The sequence below is a fragment of the Siphateles boraxobius genome, unplaced genomic scaffold, assembly GCF_051911475.1.
Source record: "Siphateles boraxobius isolate OS27281-9 unplaced genomic scaffold, OSU_SipBor_1 16, whole genome shotgun sequence".
NCBI lineage: Eukaryota > Metazoa > Chordata > Actinopteri > Cypriniformes > Leuciscidae > Siphateles > Siphateles boraxobius.
Window position 1 is genome coordinate 2,333,114 of NW_027508766.1, and position 23,570 is coordinate 2,356,683.

The 23,570-nt window shown below is 36.8% G+C and overlaps 2 protein-coding genes and 1 non-coding gene across 5 annotated transcripts in view; 1 reads left to right on the forward strand and 2 right to left on the reverse strand.

Annotated features, from left to right (window-relative positions):
- tnpo1 (transportin 1) overlaps positions 1-14,849 on the reverse strand; it is a 34,886-nt gene extending 20,037 nt beyond the window's left edge. For both annotated transcript variants that reach the window (XR_013204123.1, XM_077231096.1), the window contains exons 1-4: positions 14,365-14,849; positions 11,980-12,055; positions 10,230-10,379; positions 7,411-7,517 (exon numbers count right to left, since the gene is read on the reverse strand). Coding sequence is in view for 1 of the 2 variants with exons in the window: in XM_077231096.1 (XP_077087211.1) it covers positions 7,411-7,517; positions 10,230-10,379; positions 11,980-12,055; positions 14,365-14,469 (438 nt within the window). In the remaining variant the exon portion in view is untranslated. The remainder of the gene's footprint in view (positions 1-7,410; positions 7,518-10,229; positions 10,380-11,979; positions 12,056-14,364) is intronic.
- Positions 14,850-14,861: 12 nt separating this feature from the next.
- On the forward strand, positions 14,862-14,934 carry trnak-cuu (transfer RNA lysine (anticodon CUU)). Its single transcript has one exon. It is a non-coding gene; the product is annotated as a tRNA-Lys (tRNA).
- Positions 14,935-16,094: 1,160 nt separating this feature from the next.
- Positions 16,095-23,383, reverse strand: ptcd2 (pentatricopeptide repeat domain 2). Of its 2 annotated transcripts, XM_077231108.1 has the most exons (10): positions 23,245-23,383; positions 22,666-22,758; positions 22,066-22,195; positions 20,904-21,021; positions 20,717-20,795; positions 20,371-20,462; positions 19,778-19,891; positions 19,484-19,558; positions 19,305-19,418; positions 16,095-16,913 (listed from the first exon to the last, which is right to left on the reverse strand). In XM_077231108.1, exons 1-10 carry the CDS (start codon positions 23,348-23,350, stop codon positions 16,689-16,691), a joined length of 1,146 nt encoding a protein of 381 aa, XP_077087223.1. In that variant the 5' UTR covers positions 23,351-23,383; the 3' UTR covers positions 16,095-16,688. The 2 variants fall into 2 exon arrangements, with proteins under 2 accessions (XP_077087223.1, XP_077087224.1); XM_077231109.1 differs by lacking the exon at positions 19,484-19,558 and having other exon boundaries at positions 16,480-16,913.
- Positions 23,384-23,570: the final 187 nt, after the last annotated feature.

Genomic DNA, 23,570 nt, shown 5'->3' on the forward strand with positions numbered 1-23,570 from the left:
TGTCGCTATGGCAACTGTCTCCACTGTCAGCTTGCACCTTTTCAGAGATGGCACATTTGAGGAACACAGAGCGGAAGCCTCTAGTCTCTCAAGGTCAAAACCAAAGACTTTGGATTTCCGAATACTGTCATTTAAAGGTAATTATTTAAAATCCAAACATGCATTAGAAAGGGTTTAAACAATGTTTTTCAATGAATCATAAACAATTATTGTACATGCGCCTGTGGAACAGTCCATAAAACTATACAGGCGGAAGCCAATTAAAGCCGCAGTTTCAATAACTTAGGCAAACCTCTACAATGAGAGTAAATCACTCACACATGCGACCAAATTTCAAGCTAGGTGATTAAAAATAAATAAACCAATGGCTAGAAAATCTTTTGATTTCAGTTGTCTGTGATTGAGTTAGAGGCAGAAAATAAGTTTAGCGCAGATATAATCTCATTGCCTGCTGAGCTTTACGCATCGTCGCTTGGCTGAGAGCGTCCTCTGTCGCTTTCTTTCACACTCGCACACTCAACGTGAGAGAAAGAAGGAGGCTTTTATAATAAATATAAATTAATATAATTAATATTTATGCAATAAATATGACCCATCTCCCCCCGGTTTTCCCCCCATTGAATATAATAGAAAATTATAAAAAAAATAAAAAAAATTATTTTTTTTTAAAGCTGTATTTCATTTTAGAGTCAAGCCTAGACCTCATGAAAGCAATTTTTGAAATGAGATGGATGCCATCTAGTGGACAAACTGAGCATTTTAAAAATGCAAAACACATAGGTAATCTTAATTTTTTTAGTTTGTTTATGTATAAAAGTGTGTGTGTGTGTGTGTGTGTGTGTGTGTGTGTGTGTGTGTGTGTGTGTGTGTGTGTGTGTGTGTGTGTGTGTGTGTGTGTGTGTTTGTGTGTGTCTGTTTTGCACTCTTGATGTTTTATAGATTCACCCCTTCACTGTTGTGTGCTTTTTTTCTGGATCGTGGCTGATTTGTAGATTGTACGCACAAAAAAACTCGGTATTTTCACATTTTTGCCAATTTGCCATTCATTTCCTATCCGGGTCCATTTGGACCCTTAGGTCCTGAGTGTGACATTTTTTTTTTACAACCACTTAGATTATTCAAATCCTGTCCCCAATTTTTTTGGATGTTCATTTACCAAGTACCAAAAAAGTCACAAAATTTCATACCATTCCGATGAAGCTATGATTTAAAAAAATATATATATTTAAATGCGTCGGGGGGACTGTGGCGAGCAGGACGAGGCCGAGGGCCATGAGAGAATGCCACCACCACTGAAACCATCACTGACACTTCGTGGTGTTTGTTTTGACACTGCACGCTGCACAGAGCGAGACACTTCAGATGCGGATTTAAAACAGACAGTGAAACAGTATGTATAGAGTACACTACTTTACATGTTTTCATATCATTATAAAGTAATTAATTTGTTGTCTAGATGCAGCAAGAGTGGAGAACAGTAGCATGTTTGCAGTCAAGACTGAGAGGATGCTAACATTAGTCCCTCAAGCGGTTAAAACAATGTGACAAAAACACACACACACAAGCCTGACCCAAATATTTAATTTCATATTTGTGCCATCTATTTGAATTAGTTAATATCCAGCTGGTGGCTTTTATGCAATCGTTATGCAGTGAAGTTGCATATTTAAAGCTAGAGTCATGAGAAAGCAAAACTTGAGAAAACCGTATCGTCATGCAGCCGACAGAAACTTATAAACGAATCAGAAAGCATTCGATTTTAGTACTTTTTTTATCGCCACTAACACATATTTTGTTATTTTGCTTAGATAATCATCAAGTGTTCTAAAATAGAAGCAAATTAAGTATGAGTAAACATGTGTTAATTTCAATGCTATGGCGTTTGTATATTTAAGTCAAGTCATCCTCATTTATATTGCGCTTTTAACAATGTAGATTGTTTCAAAGCAGCTTTTCATTAAAGATGACCATCTTTCAGCACTATTTTATGTTATGTTTATTTTCATTCAGCATCTATTTAAAAAACTATCGGTTGATTAAACGGTTATCTGTCAGCATGGTCCAACCTAGGGCTGGGGGGTAGGCTACATCGAGTTTGTACAATATAACAGTACAATTTGTCCTAAACATGACTGCAGCTTATTAAGCGCTTCAAAATAACTGGTAAGATAGTTAACAAGTTTAAAGCAGCTTGCCCTGTCAGATGCTCGGACTGATAGCCTACTGTTAGTGACTGAAATATAAATACTGTCCCTGTTTAATGCGTTTGAGACGTGGTGCTTTCCTCAGTGCTTAACTTACATTTCACAGGTATATTCTCCATCTGTAAATGTTCAAACAAATCAAACAAATATGTCCATTTCACTGTCAGGAGAGGACGAGCTTCTGCAAATGAATCTCCGCTAAAATTCAAGCGTCCGTGAATGAGCACCGCCACGCGCGTGCGCGCCAAACAGACGAGCACAATAGAACAGTAGCGCAATAATTCTGACTAAAATACATATTACTAAAATATTTGTTGTTGGAGACAATAAATGTGCCATATGTGTAATTTTAAACCTACAAGTATATTTTTATGAAAGTGACCATTATAATGGGGTAATCAAATGCAGGCTAATATAATTAGTTTGTGCTTTTGTTTTTATTTTCATTTTTAGTTTAGCCTTTAGTCATTTTTAAAAACAAAAGCATTGTTTTTGTTTTTAGTTTGTAATGTTTTGCACATAATATATTGCATAGCCTACATTACATTCCCTATTTGTTTCCATATCCTTCAATATCAACATTGTTTGGATATCATTGAGCAGGATGTGAAATAATTTTTTTTTTTTTTTTAATAAATACATTTTCTTTATCTAAATAGAAAAACGTAGAAAGTACCGAGATATATATCGTATATCGCCATTTAACCAAAAAATACCGAGATATGATTTTTTGGCCATATCGCCCAGCCCTAGTCCAACCTAGTTATCGTTATAGGTATAATCCACTATTGGTCTGCCTCTATTAGTAATTAGTGGGAAATGCACTAAACCTATAAACTATGATTCAAAGGTCAGAAACATCTTAACCATGCCAACTAGATAACATAGGACATCTCTGGACATTAAACCCATTACAGAAAGCAAAACCACTCTGCCCAAGCTAAATAAAGTCATCCCTGACATTCTGGAAATGTCTCTCAACTGCTTCAGACCTCATGTAGCAACATGAGTACCCACATGCCACAACCAAACTAGAAGATCACAGCGGATGCAGTCTCCTTTTCACACACACACACACACACACACACACACACACACACACACACACACACACACACACACACACACACACACACACACACACACACACACACACACACACACACACACACACACACACACACACACACACACACAGCTTGCCAGCTGCTTATTTTACTCCTTATGGTTCCTCAGAATTAAACCCATGACCTAGTTCAAAGCAAGTAGTAGGGATTCAAGCACATCTACATGAAGAGATAAAGATTGAAATCTCCAAAAGTGTTTATTTAGAGTATGACAATAATATATTTACAATAAGAAATGCATTTTGACAGTAGCAGTATAATACATTTAGTTTCTTGAGTTTAATCACGCTATATGCTGTAATTTCCAGGTTCATACAGTTAATGCACATTCAAGAGTAAATAAACTATTAAAAGGCAGACTTTCATTCCTGCTGCCTGGCACTATATTGAGCCTTAATATCTCTCCCATTCATTTATCTACGAGTGGTTCGTCTCCTCCCCCGTATAATGTCTCTGGCATGGTGCTCAGCATAGTCCAAGGCAAGCACATGCATGGCTGTGGAGGACTGGCTTATAATTCTCTTACCCAGCATTTCATTGAAAGATAGCATGGGCATCTGAGAGTGTTTCCTCACAAGTATCTTTGATGTATCTGCATCTTTCAGGCACATGCACACCACTAATTACAGATGCATATTCTACATAGTCAGACCGCATGCTGCATCAGGATTTGCCAATCATTACAGGCAGAGGGTTTGATATTCCACACACTGCCCAAGCAATGGAATGTGCATGTAATTTGACACGTCAAAAAATAAGAAAAGATATTTTTTAAACAGCAATGAGTCTAGGTAAAACAGACTAACAAAAGGTTTTTTTTTCCCTAAAAAATAAAAATGTACACTACCGTTCAAGTTTTGGGTCGGTATAAATATTTTAATGTTTCTGAAAAAAGTATCTTATGCTCACCAAGGCTACATTTATCTAATCAAAAGTACAATTTTAAATATTTTTTTGTATCGTTGCTGAATAAAAGTAGTAATTCTTAAAAATGAAACCTTACTAACCTAAACAAAACCAAAAAAACTAAATAGGCATTCAAGCATTTTAATCATTTGTTCTAAGTTTTTTTTCTCAAAAATGATATTAGGACAATTTAAGTGAAAGCTGAATTGAATACATTCATTTCAGAATATCTTGGTTATTCATTCATCCCCATTCATGAGAAAATCGTTTGTACAATTTTCAGTTAATGTCTATTTCTCTTTTTATGTTATAACACTTCAAAACCATAAAACTTAGGCTAATTTACAGGTTTAAATTAGACAAATTCAATTAGATTTTTTAATGTGGACTGAGACTTTTGAACAGTCCTGTCATGTAGGAGAAGGACAGGAGAGTCTGAAAGTGTGCACAGTCTCCAAGCGGCTCTGTGATCAGTTGTGATCACATCTGATCTCCCCAGTAGAAAATAACTGGCCTCAATCTTTGCTAACAAGCCTGCTCAGCAAGTGTCTCGCAGTCACACAGGGCAGAGCATTGTACTGCAAGTTCAGAGTCTCTTTGTTCATGTGCGTGACATTAAATTTACTCAATAACTGCACGCAGGCACATAAAAGTACTATTTCGGGATGACAAGTGTGGGTTCACCAGGGGTCAAGGCCCTGTATGTCTGTATTTAGAACACTGAAGCTGGTCAAGCAAAGTTTACAAAGCATTTCCCTATATTAAAGGCCACACCTCCAATATGCAAACTTAATCTGTGCAACATCAAAGCAGAGAAAGGTTTGTGTTCGCATGGGTACATGTACACTGTATTAACCGAATGCCAAAACTTCAGCTTCTTAGCCTTGAGTCCAGATGCTCAGGGCTCAGAGTTTTAAGTGTATGCATCAGCAAAACAAATTCGTCCATAGGGATACTAATGTTATTACATAGATAATGACAGTGGGGACTGAAACTAGTCTCTAAATGTATGCATAATAATAATAATAATAATAATAATGTTTTATTTATATATTTGCGATTACAAATTTTTAAAAACAGATTGATCCAGTTCTAGCTTCTAAATGGTCAATATAGCATTTAGCAGTGCAAAATATGTAGAATATATGGTGCATACACATTCACATCATGTCGAATATCACTATTATTATCTAATAATTGCCAGAGGACAAATGAACCAAATCAGGGTTTTAACCTGTAAAAAGAATTCATATCCTTGTAGAACTTGTAATTACAGTCAGAATCTCATGATTACGGTAATTATGACAGCGTGCGGTGAAAACACCAATACCAATAGTAGCAGATAAGACGTAAAACACCACACCTGTTGACCATATCACTGCACAGCACCCATACGATCTTTGTTATTTTTGCAAAATAAAATTATAATATTTTTGAATTATTATTAATAATGTACATTATCATTCAAAAGTTTGGGGCCAGTAAGATGTGTTGATGTTTTTAAAAGAAGTCTTTTATGTTCACCAAGGCTGCATTTATTCAGTAATATTATGAAATATTATTACAATTTAAAATAACTTTTCTAGTAATAGTATTTTAAAATGTAATTTATTCCTGTGTAGCAAAGCTGAATTCAGCATCATTACTCCGGTCTTCAGTGTCACATGATCCTTCAGAAATCATTCTAATATGCTGATTTGCTGCTCAAGAACACAACCATCCGAATGAGCATATTACAAAAATAGGTATTTGTAAATCAAGCTTGAAATAAACTTTCAACAAAACATTACAACCAAACACAGAGACTAATAACACACCAACTAAATCAATGACAAATGTAAAAATCCCACAGAGGGCAGTTTGATGATCACATTCCTTTCACATCATGAAGCCATGCAGAGAAACCTCCCTGTGGAGAAATGCTGCAGTACATGTATATCAGCAAACCTCAGATATACGAGATATATCCAGCTGCAGACCCGCAGCACCACCAGTTTCAGAACCCCAGTGCCAGAACCCCAGCGCCAGAACCGGAAGTGAGGGAGGGGCGGAATTATTTACAATGACACAAGCATGGTTATTTTTGCAAGTATTTAAAAATATTAAAAATTGTTGCACCTTTTAAATAATATTTAGGGTATGTTTTTATTACACAGTGAGTCACTGCTCGTTGTATGAACTATAACTGGTATGTGACAAATAAAGAGCAAGACAGTGCTGTTGTTTGAAGACGTGAGAGTGCGCGCGCGCGGCCGGGGCTCTCTCTCTCTCTGCTCGTTAAGCGCCCTGTCATGCGCAGCAGTCATTATATTCCGCCAAAAAGCGGACGATCTGACGGGTTTTAGAAGATTTAATACAACCTGAAACAAAAAAACAGACCCGACCTCTATTTGAGACCGGACTTATATTTACCCAGACCTGCAGCCACACCAGGCGTGTAAAGAGACAATCGTCTATTTGGGACTCGGCTATTATTTGAAGTACGGTACATTTTTATGGTTTCTTTTAAAACAATGCCGGATTTTCTCTCTCTTTTTAGATTTTTGACATTATTTTACATAAAGAAAAATGCATGCTGCACATTTTCTTGTGAAATAAAGTATATTTTATATAAAATGACCATAAGTTTCAAGCATTATTTTCACGATCAGGAAGTAACTCTCATAATACAATAAAACGGATAACTATATAGAATTATATTACACAAAATCAATGTTTTAAATGCTTATTGTACTATACCTTAATGTATCATTATAATAGGTATAAAGTATGACATTTCGTGTGTAATAATGACGTTTCGTGTCTAAGCAAATTACGCTCCAAAACGTTAGGTGGCGTTACTCGGTTTAGAACGTAAGCTCCGCCCCTCACTTCCGGTCCTGGCGCTGGTGTTAGAACGTAAGCTCCGCCCCTTACTTCCGGTTCTGGCGCTGGGGTTCTGAAACTGGTGGTGCTGCGGGTCTGCAGCTGGATACTATTGAGATATACTGCAGAGAGCTTAGATCATGAAGCAATGCACTACACTACAGGTTTAAATGAGAAGTCAGCAACATCCATCATCACACAGCTCCACTTAGAGGGACAAAGAGAGAAAGAAACATAGGATAATGCGAGAAACACGAGGAGGAGAGAAATGCCTGCAGACAGCTTCAGAAAGAGTGTGTGCATCTTACTTCACAAGTGTTATAGTCCTCTGAGTCCAGCAGTAAACAGAGTTTAGGTAGAAGCTCCGGCCAATTCTGTAACTCCCCTTTAGAAGCTATAGTTGTGATCAGAATACCTGAAGAACACAAACATATGCACATAATGCACCATTTTCAGTAGACTAGTCTGTATAGCATTTTATAAAATGAATGGACAGTCTCTCGTGTATGACGAGAGATGGCCATGGAATCACTAGGATCGGGATACGACTGAAATGGTGATCAGACAGACAGACAGATAGACATATAGAAGTGGGTGGTAACAAAGTACATTTACTTTGTTACATTTACTTGAATATTTTTTTTTTGTGGAAAATTTGTACTTTTAAGATTAGACTTAAATGTGGGTACTTTAATTTGAGTACATTTCTAATGAAAAAAACTATACTTTTACTTTGTTATGCTGGGCGACGTTCCTCTCATTACTTTAATTTGATGCAATACGTGTTAAGAAACGCGTAGTTTATTCCAAGCACGCAATCTCTTTTTTATGGGGCATGAGTGATGAGTCACTCGTTGGAGTCGATTCTGTTCAATGACTTGATCAAACAAGTTGGCAAAACGGTCTAAATTGGTTCACTAATCAGTTTGAATGATGCGTTCAGTTTCCTGCACACACTGAATCGTATGAACCGGTTTCTCACTCGGAGTCGTAATAGGAAATTAAGAGCGTTGGATGAAGTGGCCATGGACCTACATTCAATGAAAGCAAATCTGCAAATGCATCCTATTGTTTGCAAGTGAAGAAGATCTTTTTTAGTGGAAAATCTGCATATGTTGTCTGTGAACGATTCCACAGGTAGAGCTATATTCGATTTCATTCCATTCATCAGGTAATACATTTTACAACCAAACAGATTATTATGCCACGATACCACTACTAGAAAGTATGACCAGTATTACCAGTTTTTTGGACATACCTTAATTTATACATTAAATAAGCTACCATTGTTCACAGAGTATGAAATGAACACCCGCTAACCCGCGGTAGTTTTCACTTATTTCGACATTGTCTAATAATCCAAAAGTAGTTGTATATGTTATTTTTTATACAAACCAAAGGAAATGCAATGATTTTGGAGCTACAGATGATAGAAATAATGCTTGTCTCTTCTGTGTTTGTTAAAGATATCCCATCTAATTATGATAATTATAATTTAAATTAAATGCCTAATAAAATTAAATATCTAAATAATAACGTTATTATATACTGTATATGCCTATATGATCCGGAGTAACTAGCTACTTGAGTCGTTTTTTCATTGGATACTTTTTTACTCTTACTCAAGTAACTATTAAGATTATTACTTTTAGTAAACATTTCTATAAGTACTTGTACTTGAGTAAGATAGATAGATAGATAGATAGATAGATAGATAGATAGATAGATAGATAGATAGATAGATAGATAGATAGATAGATAGATAGATAGATAGATAGATAGATAGATAGATAGATAGATAGATAGAATTTTTGGTCAGGCTGTCATACGAACACATGCAAAAACAAGAGAGAACCAACAAAATATGAATAACTGATTATGTTGTTGTCAATGCATGCTTTTTCCGGTGAGCTTTTTTGTTTTTCTATGCATTCTCTTTTTTGCATAGTAAAATGAAACCTGTAGCTGTAAATAATTTTGCCAGATAAATAAACCAAGTTTAATGTTATTTACATTTTTCAACATTTTACAAAAATACATACTTTTCCTCATATCATGATGGTTTAATCAAACTTGTAGGGTCATTAAAAACAAATATCTCCAGCAGATATCACTTTTGGCCATTACTGTATTCATCAATGTGTGGGAAAACGTTCATAAAAGACAATTTTCAAACCGAATAATCAAGCAGGTGGAATTATACATTTCATGTTGTTTTGCAAGATGCTGCGTAACCATAGAAACACAGCACTGCATATACCTCTTCACAGTCTAATCACAATAACAAAAAGCAGCTCATTCAGACACATTGTGTCAGACATAGGCTACGTTCACACTGTCAGTCAAAATCCGATTATTTATGTATCCAATTGGAATCTGATAATAAATGATTGACTGTCCACACTGTGTATCGCAACTGTTCCGATCAGATTTGTGTGTCCATGCCAATCTTAAGTTTTCCAGAATATCTACATTGGATTCTATGGCAATGACGTTGCTAGGTATACGCAACAGAGATCTTATTTTATTTACAACATGACAATGTGTAGCGGCCGGCTGGACTACTGCGTCTTCTGAGGCAGCGCCAGAACCGTAGGAGCCTGGTATGAGCAGCTTTATTCCACGTTGTCCTCTCCGCCAGTTTCAAAACGTCTCCAATATTTTGTCATCTTCTGCTCATCTGGCACTTTGCAACAGCACACCCCTGTTTCAGCAGTGTCTTTCAACACGTTTCCTATAACAACGTCTGACTTTTACGTATTACGTGCCGTCAAAAAGTCACATAAACCATATCCAATCAGAGCAGTCAGACTGAAATGGATTTCCAGAAATGCAATTTGAATAGGATTTCAAACCATATATGAATGTAGCTTGAAGTGGATTTCATGGGATTTTTTGCCATTCACACTTGCTAAGATCGGATTCCAATCGGATATGCACAAAAATCGGATTTGTACCACGCAGTCAATAAAAAATCTTATATCAAGAGTAACAACACAAAGCTATATCAAGAGTAACAACACAAAGCTATACATAGACCCCTAAGGCATAATATTGTTAACATTATGATGGCAAAAGCTTTGGCTCAGAGCCAGATGAATAAAAGTTTGTCGGTCCACATACTCACCCACTGTGGCTCTGATGAGCGGTGAGGAGTCTCCAATGTTCTGCAGACACTCATTTTTGATAAAGTCAGACACGCCGTTTGGGAAATTCTGGTAATGGGCCTTAACATTGTTCTTCAAAATGAGGCCACTGAGAGAGCGAGTAGGCTCATCTATGAGAAAGAAAGGATGAAAAGCATTACTTTCAGAATGGGTGGAAAATACAGCCCTCGGCCAAGGCCAAGATTAGAATTAAAGGAAAGAAAGACACAAACAACTGCAGGGATAAACTGTAATAACTGTTCATATAATAAGAATGCATGTATTATTACAAATTTAAAACATAAAACACTAACATGTGGCTTAAAGGGATAAAATTAGCCCATGATTCACTCACCCTCTAGTCATCCTAGGTGTATATGACTTTCTTCTTTCAGACGAATACAATCTGAGTTATATTACAAAATGTCCTGGCTCTTCCAAGCTTTTTAATGGCAGTGAATGGCTGTTTCTGTTTTAAGTGGAATCATTATGTTCGTTTGGCCAGAAGCTATATATTTTACTTTATAAACTTTTAAATATGGATATTTTTCTTAAACTCATCGCTTCGCTTCAGAAGGCCTTTATTAACCCCCTGCAGACATGTGGAGCATTTTTATGATGGATAGATGCTCTTTGATGGACTTCAAAACAGAAACAGCCATTCACTGCCATTAAAAAGCTTGGAAGAGCCAGGACATTTTGTAATATAACTCAGATTGTATTCGTCTGAAAGAAGAAAGTCATATACACCTAGGATGACTTGAGGGTGAGTGAATCATGGGCTAATTTTCATTTTGGGGAAACTATCCCTTTAAAAATTAAAATAATTAAAACGCACTACGTGGATCCTTAATAAAGAAGTGCCTTCTATTTTGAAATAGAATACAATATGATATAATAAATATAAATATGTTGTTTGAAAATAAAAATAGATTTTTAATTGTTTAAAATAAAACTACAGCCCACACTGAAAAATCCTAAGTTTTTAGCCAACTGGTTGGGTGGATGTTTAATTAAGGACCTTCTGTTTTTATATTATATTATAACAAATTATTTTGACACTTATAAAAATATGTTGTTTAAAATAAAATAAAAGTTAATAAATTGTGTTTAAAATAAAACTACAGCTCACTGAAAAAAAACCTTATTGTTCAGCTCTTAACTGGTTTGGTAGATGCTTAATAAGGAACCTTCTGTTTTTAAATGGACCTTGGGCTAATTCAGGAAAAAGGGGGAGAAACCTTGGCAGATGAACTTGTGTTGTTTCAAAACATGCTCTGTGACCTGGGGCTTGACAAGGGACACAGATTCAAAAGGTCAGTGAAGCTAAGCTCCCAGTGCACTTGACAGATTACCACTGACCTGAAGTCACACCAGCTATAAAGACACTGGCGTCAGAAGACACTACAGACACTAAACAGCACCTAGAACTGAGCTTCATTCTGCCTGACTCAACTCCCTTCCAGAAACAGCAATAAGTCATATACTACACAACCTGTCATGGCAAACCTCATAAACTGCAACAACCACAATGCAGACTGACAAAAGATAGTTTCCTGCACCTACTGGAGGTGCTTCCCATCACACAATGTGCCTACGTAAAAATCACAAAATTATAGGCTTTCAAATGAACATGACCCATATCCATCCAGATGCTTGACTCTCACATCCCAAATCAAAATTATACATCAAGCGTAATACAATAAGTTAATGTTAACATGCACATCTTACCTTCTGTCTTTAGCTTTGTGAGCACAAATATTAGGTAGTTGTTGAAGTCCGGGTATTGATTGAGCTGCTCAAGTTTCTGTGGTGAACATTAAGGAAAGACATCCAGACCACAGAGAGAGAGGATAATGCAAACAGCAGGGGAAATGTGCATCAGTGCATGTAATTTATGGACTAACCACATGCTGTTTACAGTGGATGGATGATTGCATCAATGAATTAACCTATGAATATATGAGCAAATGGTTAATACGCAAATGATGTGTGAATATAATTTAACATTGAGTAAAAATTACTTTTATAAATAAAATAAAATATACTTGAGACAAAGGGCAATTAAAAATGAGCAAATAAAAAAAAAGACAAACATCAATATTGAGTAGCATAAATACATTACAAAATGAATATAATACAAAATAATTCAGTAAGTCTACTATCATCTAAGATAATTCTGTAGAGGAGGGATGGGCTGGATAGGGAAAAGGAGCCAACTTGGCATGCTAATTTTGCAAATGGAGCTTGAGGCAAGTAGTTTTAAGTTAAGTTTCCGTCCCATGCGTTGATCAATGCAGCATTTCATGTTCAATTGTTATTAGCAAGTCAGTAGACATAGGTCGTAGCAGCAAACACACTGTGAGATGATCATGCTAAATATCTGACACTGTCAGAAAATTATCATATACTATCTTTGGTCGCAAGACCGTGGAAACGGCCATCTTTAAACTTCTCTCACTTTATGACGTAGGACCACCGTTTAGAAGTCACAACCACAGAAATTGGCACAATTGGTCATCTCTCGTAAGCGGAATTTGAAGTGGAGTCCCCGGTGTGGGAGGCGGGAGCACAAAAAATGATGCTTAAAGACAGGCCAACGTCCGTTACATCAGCTAATCAAGATCTTATAGGCATACTAGAAACTTCCAGGCAGGTGTGTTGAAGCAAGTTGGAGCTGAACTCTATAGGGCAGTGGCCCTCCAGAACCGGGTTTTGACACCTGTGGCATAGAACAACTAGCTCAGGGCCATAGATATATGGCCACAGCTACCATTTAAAGAAAAAGCTTAAAGGGACAGTTCACCCAAAAATAAAATTCTGTCATCATTTTCTCATCCAATTTTCCAAACCTGTATGACTGTCTTTCTTCTGTGGAACATAAATGAAAATGTTTTGAGCAATGCCTTTTTTTTTATTTATTTTTTTATAAAATGGAAATAAATGGTCACAAAGACTGTTTGGTTATGCTTTTTTTCTTTTCTGTTTCTAGCTAATTTGTATCCAAATAATGCATCTAGTTTTTACATAGCCTACTGGCAATTAAGCAAAAATATGACACGTATTTATATACCTGGATATATTTGTTGCGACATTCATTTTACCTGAAATTTTAATTGTCTTTGACATAAAAGCTTAAAGTGTCTCAAAGGTTTTTAGTATAGCATTTTTATAGCGTTCTGATGGACAAAAGACGATGCATAATTTGCTAGATGAAGGGGCGTCAGAGTTCACAACTGACACATCTTGCTCACTTATCTCCCTATGTGGTATAAAGGCTGAAACATCGCCAATGTCAGACGTCTTTGTCTGAGGTGCATCCGATTATGTGAAAGAAAATCGTGATAATACTCGCGCCACTGCAGATGGAGGTCCGTCTAATCTGCGTCTCATAACACAGTGAGCAGTCTGCCTAGACAACATTTCAGTTTGAAGTGTTACAAACGCGCATATGATGCCCAAAATTGCTGTAAAACATTTTTTGCGCACAACCCTAGCGTTTATTAGATACGACGATACGATTGTTTGAAATTAATCTCAAATATGTGTTTGCGGCTAAACACGTCATTTGATCTAAAGCATCAAGGGATAATTCACGCAAAAATGAAAATGCAGTCATCATTTACGTAGAAAGTTACCCCAATGTCTTTTTAAACCATTGTGGCATTCTTTCTTCTGTGGGACGTAACATAAGATTTTTTAAGGAATGTTGATAACGGTTTTGGTGACCATTGACTTCCATTGTAACGTTACGGACAAAAAAAAAACACAGGCGTTTCTCAAAATATCTCCATTTATGTTCCATACAACAAAATCATACATTTTTGAAATAACGTGAGGGTGAAGCTGATGGCAGATGTTCGTTTTTGGGTGAACTAACGTTACCCCTTTAACTTAAACACTCCCCGACTGACAGCTAATAGACCTACTCACACCATGCCGTCACTATCCTACTCTACAGATCAAATATAAACAAACTAAATGACTAACTGCGTGTCTTTCAAATCTCAAGCAGTAACTATGAGCTAATCACAGGCCAACTCCTCCTGACCTCCGCCATCCCCTCGTTCGCCCGACATCCTTCAGCACTCTGTTTAAAAGTGAGGTAAAGGATACTTGTTGGACGGATCGTTGCGTTGATGTATCCGGGGACTGTGATTCCTTGAGCAGCTGTAGGATCTGCTGAAGTCCCTGCTCGTCGGGTTTCCACTGGCACTCCATCTTGTAGGTCTGGAGTCTCTCTCTCTCTCTTTCTCTCTCTGTGCGTGTGTATGTTTGTAGGCGCACAGATCTAACTGTTACACCCTTTCACATCAAATAACGGCCTCCACCTTGACCTTCAACTTCAAGACTGGCTGTTATCGAGCGGAAGATGAGGTCTCCGCGAGAGTTTACAGTGGATGGACCCGTGTGAAATGAGCGTGTTGCGCGGGCGTTAGGTTGTTGCTGACGCTAGGCTAGCTTACATACATGGACTCAGTCTGGTCCGGATCACCGCACATCGACAGCGATAAGCCTTTGTGAGGGACTGCATGGGTCCTAGCGCTCGTCGAGTCACTGTACAAGATTTGTTAGGGAAACCCTATATTGACCCCTAATTCATCGTATAGCGAGCCCGGCTAGCTCAGTCGGTAGAGCATGAGACTCTTAATCTCAGGGTCGTGGGTTCGAGCCCCACGTTGGGCGAACTATTTATTTACAGGTGCATCATTGTTCTGTGTGACAATTAAACTAAACGAAACAAAATAATGATATAGGCTACATTTAAAAAAAACTCATAATTGCATGAGGGTGAGTAAATGATCACAGAATTTACTTTTTGGGGATGTCATGTCTCATAAATTGCATCTTATTGTTTCCAACCTTGTTTCAGTCTCTTTAAATATAAAGGTCTTTGCTCCTGACCCGACTGACTCGTAAAGTTATTTGCTGCCATCTAAAGGAGTAATAATGTAACTTTCACTGAAGTCGAAATCACAAGCACTATGGAGCGTCTTAATACCAAATACGGCATGTTATGTATACAATATTATTTATTCAAAAATAATATTTTAATAAACAATAATAGCCATCATAAAAGTATAAGTTTTTACAATAGCAACAAAAAAAACAGTTCAGTTAAAAAGTACAAAAGCAGCGCTAGTTATAGAACAGAATTTCAGTTAAATATGAAGTTATGAAACTTAACTTTACCCTTGGCCAAATCGATTGGATACATCCAAAAATGGCACTGACTGGGGGGTATAAGGCTCTCAGCCAATCAGTTTCGAGAACCAGAGATAACTGTTGTCTAAAAATGAATACAAAACCAATATTCATCAAAGGGAGACAGTAATATAAGAAGTGCTGTGATTGTGAACAGATGGGCAAAATGACAACGAAGATCTAAAAAGTGCCATTTCATAAAATGCAAAACTCGGGAACACTTTATCTTGATGGTCCCTTAACATTGTTGACTATGAGTAACTTTGCAACTACATGTCAACTAACTCACGTTAGAGTAGGCTAGTAAACTGTCTGCTTAATATCTAATAATTCTTTGTGATGCTCCTCCGACAGACATTCCACTGACTATAAGTAACTTTGTAACTACATGTCAACTTATTCTAACAATAAATCTGTCAATCTACTAATACTTTACTAACACTCCAATGAGAGTTAGTAGACATGTAGGGGCAATGTTACTTAGTCAACAGAATGTGTTAAAGGTACCATCAAAATAAAGTGAAACCCTTAGCTCTTGACTTCATGTCCGTCGGTGCCGAGCAAATCTCACTTCATCACAAACTACAATTTCAGAATGTGATTAACTTAAATATGGAATTTCAAATAAATAAAAAATCTGATTAATTTCCAATTTCTGTTTTTATTCAAATATCAACTGGGGAAACACCTTCAAGGCAGTCACACCTTATGAGCATTTTGATAAACTCAGGATCTGGACATCCAAAGTATTCAAACCCTCAATTAATACTATCACATTAAAAATAAAATACGTTTTTACACATCTCATGCGTGCATAGCACCTTGACCACATACAAAACACATCAACCACCCATTTCTCTTCCAGCAGAACATCTTGCTTCTCTGTTTTATTTTGAAGACATACAGCAAAACTTTTTTAATAGCATTGATCAACACTTTAAAGTGTTGTATCACCTGATTGCTTCTCTATTCACATTTCTTCCATTTCCCTTTAAAAAGGAATAAAAAAATGCACACAATACCAAATTAGAGGCACATCACTTTATTAAAGTGATTCAATTCCTTAGTTGATTTCAACAACTCACGGCAACAGTAACTGGCTTAAAACAGCAGGAGGTAGATGATGCCAAATACTGTGCTTGAATGGGCTGCGTCTACAGTGTGTGCAGATCAAGGCTACCGCTTCACTCTCGTAATATAATATACTAAAGCTGAGAGTCTTGAACTCACTGGATTCACTCTAACAGTAGTGCAGACTGCAAAGGTTTAAAAGTCCTTCGGCTGATCTTTCTTTCCTGCTCCAATATTCCCAGAGGCCTCGCCTTTCTAGAGGGAGTGTGACACAAGATCTCATCAAGGGTCTGTTTGGTGATCTGACCGGCCTCCTCTAATCGTCTCACCACCCGCTCCACACGTCCCTCCCACAACCCACCAGCACTCTTCTTCCTCAATTCATTAACCTGAGAGAACGGAGAGGAGAGAGAGAGATGAAAATGGGAGAGGAAACACACAAAAAACGTTTTATAACCAGTTCTGGTTTAATTTATTTAAATGCTTTTAATATAATAGGATTGGCTTTTTTATAAATTGAGGATCTGGGCTCAGTTGCAACAAGGCAAAGGGTACACTTAGTGGAACATGGGTTGTGAGGAAAAAAAACAAATGTCCACTTAAGGTACCTAAAGGTTATTAATAAGTATTTCCCCTTAATTGCTTACGTATTCCCTTAAAGGAACACATCGCCTTTTTGGGACTTTAGCTTATTCACTGTATCCCCCAGAGTTATATAAGTCCACACATACCTTTTTCATCTCTGTGCAGCACGTAACTCTGTTTGACGCACCCACCAATAGCCTAGCTTAGCACAAAGACTGGATGTAAATGGCTACAGCTAGCATACTAATCCCAATAAGTGACAAAATAACGCAAACATTCTCCTATATACATGTTGTGATTTGTATAGTCACAGAGTGTACAAATCACAAGGTCATATGAGACACAGACATCTTTTAACCGTATGAATATTGGGAACTATATTCTCAGAAGGCGAAGCACTGCTACTTGGGCAGAGTGATAACCGCAGCACCTGAGACACGCACTGTTGTTTCTTCTTGTTTACCTCTATCTCCGCTCATTTTTATTTATTTATTTGTTTGTTTTTTTAGCTCCGCTCATTTGTTACTGGGGCGATAGAGGGCGTTCGTGACAACACAATACTAACATTACAGGGGATACATGGAGCCCGGGAACAACTGCAATAGTAGTGACCATCCTATTCATATAATGGTGTCACTAATGTTACATTAGATCTAGCTAATGGCACTGTTACAGTAGGCTAGTCATCTAAAAACATAACGGAACACTTACCGCAGCCAAAGGTGATCCACTTTGTCCCGTCTGTGCTATCGATGGGATGGCCGTATCCTTCAGCACACGTTTCATGGTCCATGTGGCAAATTCCTTTTTTTTCCAAAATAGTCGTCCTCAGTGAAATGTACTGAGTAAACACGATGGTCCTTGATGATCTCTTCAGGTGTGATGGATCGATATCCAGAGCAAGTAGCCATTGATTCATCAGGTCAGCGTTTTTGATTGGAATTCTATGAAACATAATGGTATTACCTGGTCTCTCCTGTTTATTGTCGCAGCTCTTTACAATACAGCGAACACCCATGATTGTAAACTATGCTTTTACTATCTAGTAATTGCTGACTCTATTACTCCAACTCTGAAGGAACTCTCTGCTCCTCACCACGGCGTGTCTCAGGTGCTGCGGTTATCACTCCGCCCAAGTAGCAGTGCTTCGCCTTCTGAGAATATAGTTCCCAATATTTATACAGTTAAAAGATGACTGTGTCTCATATGACCTTGTTATTTGTACACTCTGTGACTATACAAATCACAACATGTAAATAGGAAAATGTTTGCGTTATTTTGTCACTTATTGGGATTAGTATGCTAGCTGTAGCCATTTACATCCAGTCTTTGTGCTAAGCTAGGCTAGCGGTGGGTGCGTCAAACAGAGTTACAGCACGCACAGAGATGAAAAAGGTATGTGTGGACTTATCTAACTCTGGGGGATACAGTGAATAAGCTAAAGTCCCAAAAAGTGGTCGTGTTCCTTTAAGTTCTGTTATGGTTGCAGCAAAGTGCTTAGTGACCATTTCACCCACAAAAAAATGAAGGGACCAAAACACATCCCAATGGCTTCCCTAACTCAAATATTGTAATACAGCTGTACAACTGTAGTAAAGGTAAAAGTTTTGTTTATGGGAGATGTCGTAAGTATAGTAGCTGCTTCTCCATTGCCGTGTTTTGCCAGAAACTATCGGAAAACGCTTGGTGTAAACACTTAGGTAAGGGTGACTTAAGACGATTGTTGCAACGCTTTTCAAGAAATCCCTTGCCTCAAGGATTTTTTCCTCCATAGGGATACCCTTACTTAAGGGTTTTCGTGCAACCGGGCCCAGAGGTTCCATGTTTGTTTTTGTATACATTTTTTGTACACCCTCGACTGAATTTGAATGTTTATCATGATCTTAAAACCATTTTTCTTATTGAATTTATCTTTGTAGGAAATATACAATACTGTTCAAAAGTTTGGGATCGGTGAGAGTCTTAGGTTTTTCAAAGAAATACCTCGTAATGTTTAAAATGCACCTCTGAACAGCATGACACGACTGTGCAGAGTTAGCACAGTTAGTTTTGATTTGTGTTACATTATTAATATTGTTGACAGCATAATGTTTCATAGTTTTGAAGACTTTACTTTTACTTTTAAATGTAATAGTCATGGTGAATGAGTAACAATTATAAAGAAAAAGTATTGTGGGTGTGTTAGCCGATCTCACCACTTCCTGGGAGAACTCGGTTTTCTTCACAAACACTGGAGTCTTTGACACTTGGGCTGCTGTGAGGGTGGCGATTGCCTCTTTCATGGACCCTTTCATTGCCAATATGAGAACCTAGAAACAGAGTAGTTACACATATGCAAGCTCTCTTTCAAAGACTGATTTAAACACACACTTACTCTCAGGTTCTGGCATAGCCGACTGTGCGTGCTCATGATCTGCGAGTAGAATGTCTGGGCTCTCTCTATGTCATTCTACAACATACATCAATGAAAAATAAACACTTCACAAGTTGATCAAATTAGGATTTACTGTTAATATATCAAAACATGCAACATTGTCCGTGATTCAATTACAATTTCACAACATCTGAATGCCAATTAACTACTAAAATTTGATGTCACACCCACTCAGTTAATTTGTATGGCATTGCATAACATATGAGAAAGATATTGACATTTTAATCATCTTACCTGTTTGAGAGCAAGAGCAGTTGCAAAGCAATAGGCATGTCGAGGAATGATATTTCCTTTTGTCTGACCTTCTTCCAACAGGGTCAAACAGATATCATACGCCTTTGAGGTGTTCTGCCAGTTCCAAGGTGCAAAAACACATGTGTACACTGTTTATAAATGACATCTATAAAAATCTGTTATACTTGCATAACTTAAAATTACAGTGAGAAACTAATGCTAAAAAAAAAAAAAACACAAGACGGTTACCCACTGTACCTGTTATTGTTCTGTATGTGCTGAAAATACCATTTGTCTTTTCTGGGATTATAGTAATTCATTGGTGATTCTTAGGCCCAGTTTCAAAAATAGGGTTTAGACTGAGCCAGGATTAGGCCTTAGTTCAATTAGGGCATTTAAGTATTATTTGGTGTGCATCTTCAGACAAAACAATGGCACTGACATATTTTAAGATATGTCAGTGCAGGTTGCTTTCAGTTAAAACAGCTCAAACGTGCATTTTAGTCTGGACTAGCTTTAGACTTGTCTGCGAAAACCAGGGGTTGGTGTTTTCAATACAAAGCATACAATACTTGCTACTACACTGTCTTTACCAGTTTATAACAAGTAGCAAAGGCTAGCGTGAAGGTGTCCTTGTTGAACGGCACTCCTTGTTTTTTCATTTCTCCCACCACCTCCAGGCCACCTGTGAGAACACGATCAGTCATCCACTGAAACCATGGCAACAACAGACAGACTTCTTTGCATTTTTGCAGATAGGAAGCTGTACCGATGAAGGATTTGTTTGTGGTGATTAATTCCTTCAAGAATCTCAGATAAACATTTGTCGAACACATTTTTAAGCCAACAGGAAAGGCAACCAGAGCACAATAAAATTATCTGATCGATCATGAAGTTTCATTCTTCATGAGAATAGATAGATAAGCTGAAGAAACTTACTTTCAAAGCACTGTTTAATGAAAAGTATGTCAATGGCAATATTAAAGGATGTAGAGTCTGGAAAGAATCCTTTGAGAGCCTGAGCAAGAAAAAGAAAATGTCAAATCTCACTACAATCCATCCACTACTACATGGTCATTCAGTAAACAGAATTGCTTTTGCACAATGTGTGTTCATTTTCACCTACTGGATCTGTTAGAGTTGTGGCTGCCAGCTCCTCTAAACCCAGCTCATAGCATAACCTCATGAAAAGAGGCCCAAACTTGAATTCCCCAAATGGCATGTTACGATTCTCTTTATGGTAACTGGAATGGACATAAATAAATAGAGAACAGTGTTAAAGGGTTAGTTCACCCAAAACGTTCTGTCCCCCATTAACGGCTACGCAACTGACACTTTGACATTTCAAAAAGCTAGTTAAGATATTGTAAAACGAATCCATATAATTTTGGCGGTTTATTTAAAATTTTCTGATACATTTTCTGAATAAAGCTTAAATTTAATCTGTTCATTATATATAATTAATATATATATATATATATATATATATATATATATATATATATATATATATATATATATATATATATATAAAGCAATTGAGTCTCTTCAGAAATGTTGGACTAAACCGCTAAATTCATATGGATTAGTTTTACGGTCTCTAGCTGTCAATGGAGGGACAGAAAACTCTCATATTTCATCAAAAAGATCTTCATTTTTGTTTGGAAGATGAACAGGTTTGGAACAATACGAGGGTGATTAAATGATGACAGAATTTTCATTTTTAGGTGAACTAACCCAGAAAAATATTAGATATTAGAAAAACATTAAGACTAATATTATGCTGAATGCAACTAAAACACCATACATTTGCTTCTTGGGTAAACATACACTACCATTAAAATGTTTGGGTCAATAAGAGGATACATTAAATTGATCACAAGTGACAGGAAAGACAAATAAATTCCTATTCAAAGTATCCTTTCCACACCAAAAAAAAAAATAATCAAGCAGCACAACTTTTTTTTTTTTTTTTTTTAACACTGAAAATAAGCAATCTTTCTTGAGCACCAAATCAGCATAATGGAATGATTTCTGAAGGATTATGTGACACTGAAGACTGGAGTATAACAGGAATAAATTACATTTTAATTTATATTAAAATAGAAAACAATAATTAATGATAGCTAATCACAGTTTTACTGTATTTGTGATCAAATATATGCAGCCTTGGTGACCATTAGAGACTTCTTTAAAAAAAAAAAACATCTTACCATCCCCAAACACAGTAGTGTAAACATCCTTGTAATAAACCATATCTATATAAGGAATAACTGAGGCAATTTTACCTGTAGATAGCATTTCTTGCAATAATAACATCTTCAGCAGACTCGCATAAATGCAGAAGCATTTTCAATTCATCCTTTAAAATTAGCACATTTTTCTCTATTTTCTGATGTACTGTATCAAAATAATAACCTGTAAAAAAACACACACAAAAAACAAGTGACGTTCAGAACAAGGGAGAAATGTAGGCCTACGTTTCAGTTCTGAGTGCTAAAGGTGCACTCAGTCACTTTTGTTTAAGTTGTGCTGGCCAATACAAAGGTCGAGGACATGATGTGATGCATGAATATTGTAATAGCATTAAGCATAAACTCAGGTTTCAGTGGTCAATGCCATTGTAGAAATGTACAATGCAATCTCATGTCAGCCCCCATGAGGCCACCCACTTTCATGTTAAATAAAACAGCTTTTGTTGACATGACTGCAGTCTGACATCTAATCTTATGAGGGTATAAATGTTTTTTTTTTTTTAAATTAAGTTCAATTCATTTATTTATGTGTAGAACTATTTAATGAGAAAAATATGACTGGGTGCACCTTTGAAGTAATGAAAAACCATAAAGTGGTAACAAGTTATTTCAATCAAGCCAAAGGATGCATGCCTTTTGATCCTGAGACTCGGTGGGCAACAGCAAGTTTCTTCTGCTGAAAATCCTGCAGCTTCACCACATCTTCAGACAAGAGATGACGTTTGGCTGAAAAGAGTGTTTGTAAACAAGTCAGTTTCTCACCTACTGTCTGAAACCCCAAATATTAAAACTGTAAGTAGGAGAGACCTTCGTCACATTTAAACCCTGATTTTAAAATTTAAACCAGTTAGTTTAGTTTTTAGAGGGTTTTTTGGGCACTTTGCACCTAGTCTGACTGGGAAACAAACCATCTTGGATGTTTTTCCAACCTTAATACAACACAGAACAGAAAAAAATAAAAATAATAAACGAGTCAAGGTATACAAAAAGGGGACAAACGCTGACAAATTCTCCAATGCGGAGACAACAGTGTTGTGTTACCAATCACGTCAATATTCTCTACTCTGTCGTGTGATTGTAAGTGTGTAAGCTCTTCTAACTTAGCGCTACTAACGTTACTCAATGACATTGGCCTTGATTTTTAGAGCCACTTTCTATGGTATGTTCTCATTGTCTAAAGATAGAATAAATACAGCGTTATACGCATATTACCTCCATGTTGACATTTAAAACAGTCTGACTGTAGGGCTCCTGTTGCTGCTCTGCTCGCATCGGTCAGTATAATACGAGCACAGGCGTTCAGTCCTCGCAACGCCATGTCTGCCTGAACTCATGCGCAGTCAGTCACATTGTGCACTTTCTATGCGAATCATTATTTCAGCAGGTAAAATTATTTAGATTTATAAGTTGAACAACACATATTACAATAAAATATTTAAATGACATCAAGAACATTATCTATCATTTGCAATAAAAATAATAATAATATTTAAAAAAACAAAAAAACATTTACTAAACCTGACAACAACACCCCCGTT

Bases quoted from the DNA above. Each gene is read 5' to 3' on its own strand.
- ptcd2 (XM_077231108.1), bottom strand. From the start codon at position 23,350: ATGGCGTTGCGAGGACTGAACGCCTGTGCTCGTATTATACTGACCGAT. The intron at 21,022-22,065 runs GTAAAATTGCCT...TGTCCATTCCAG, and splicing joins GCAAGAAATGCTATCTACAG to TTACCATAAAGAGAATCGTA. The intron at 16,914-19,304 runs GTGAGATCGGCT...CCGTTCTCTCAG, and splicing joins CCGAGTTCTCCCAGGAAGTG to GTTAATGAATTGAGGAAGAA.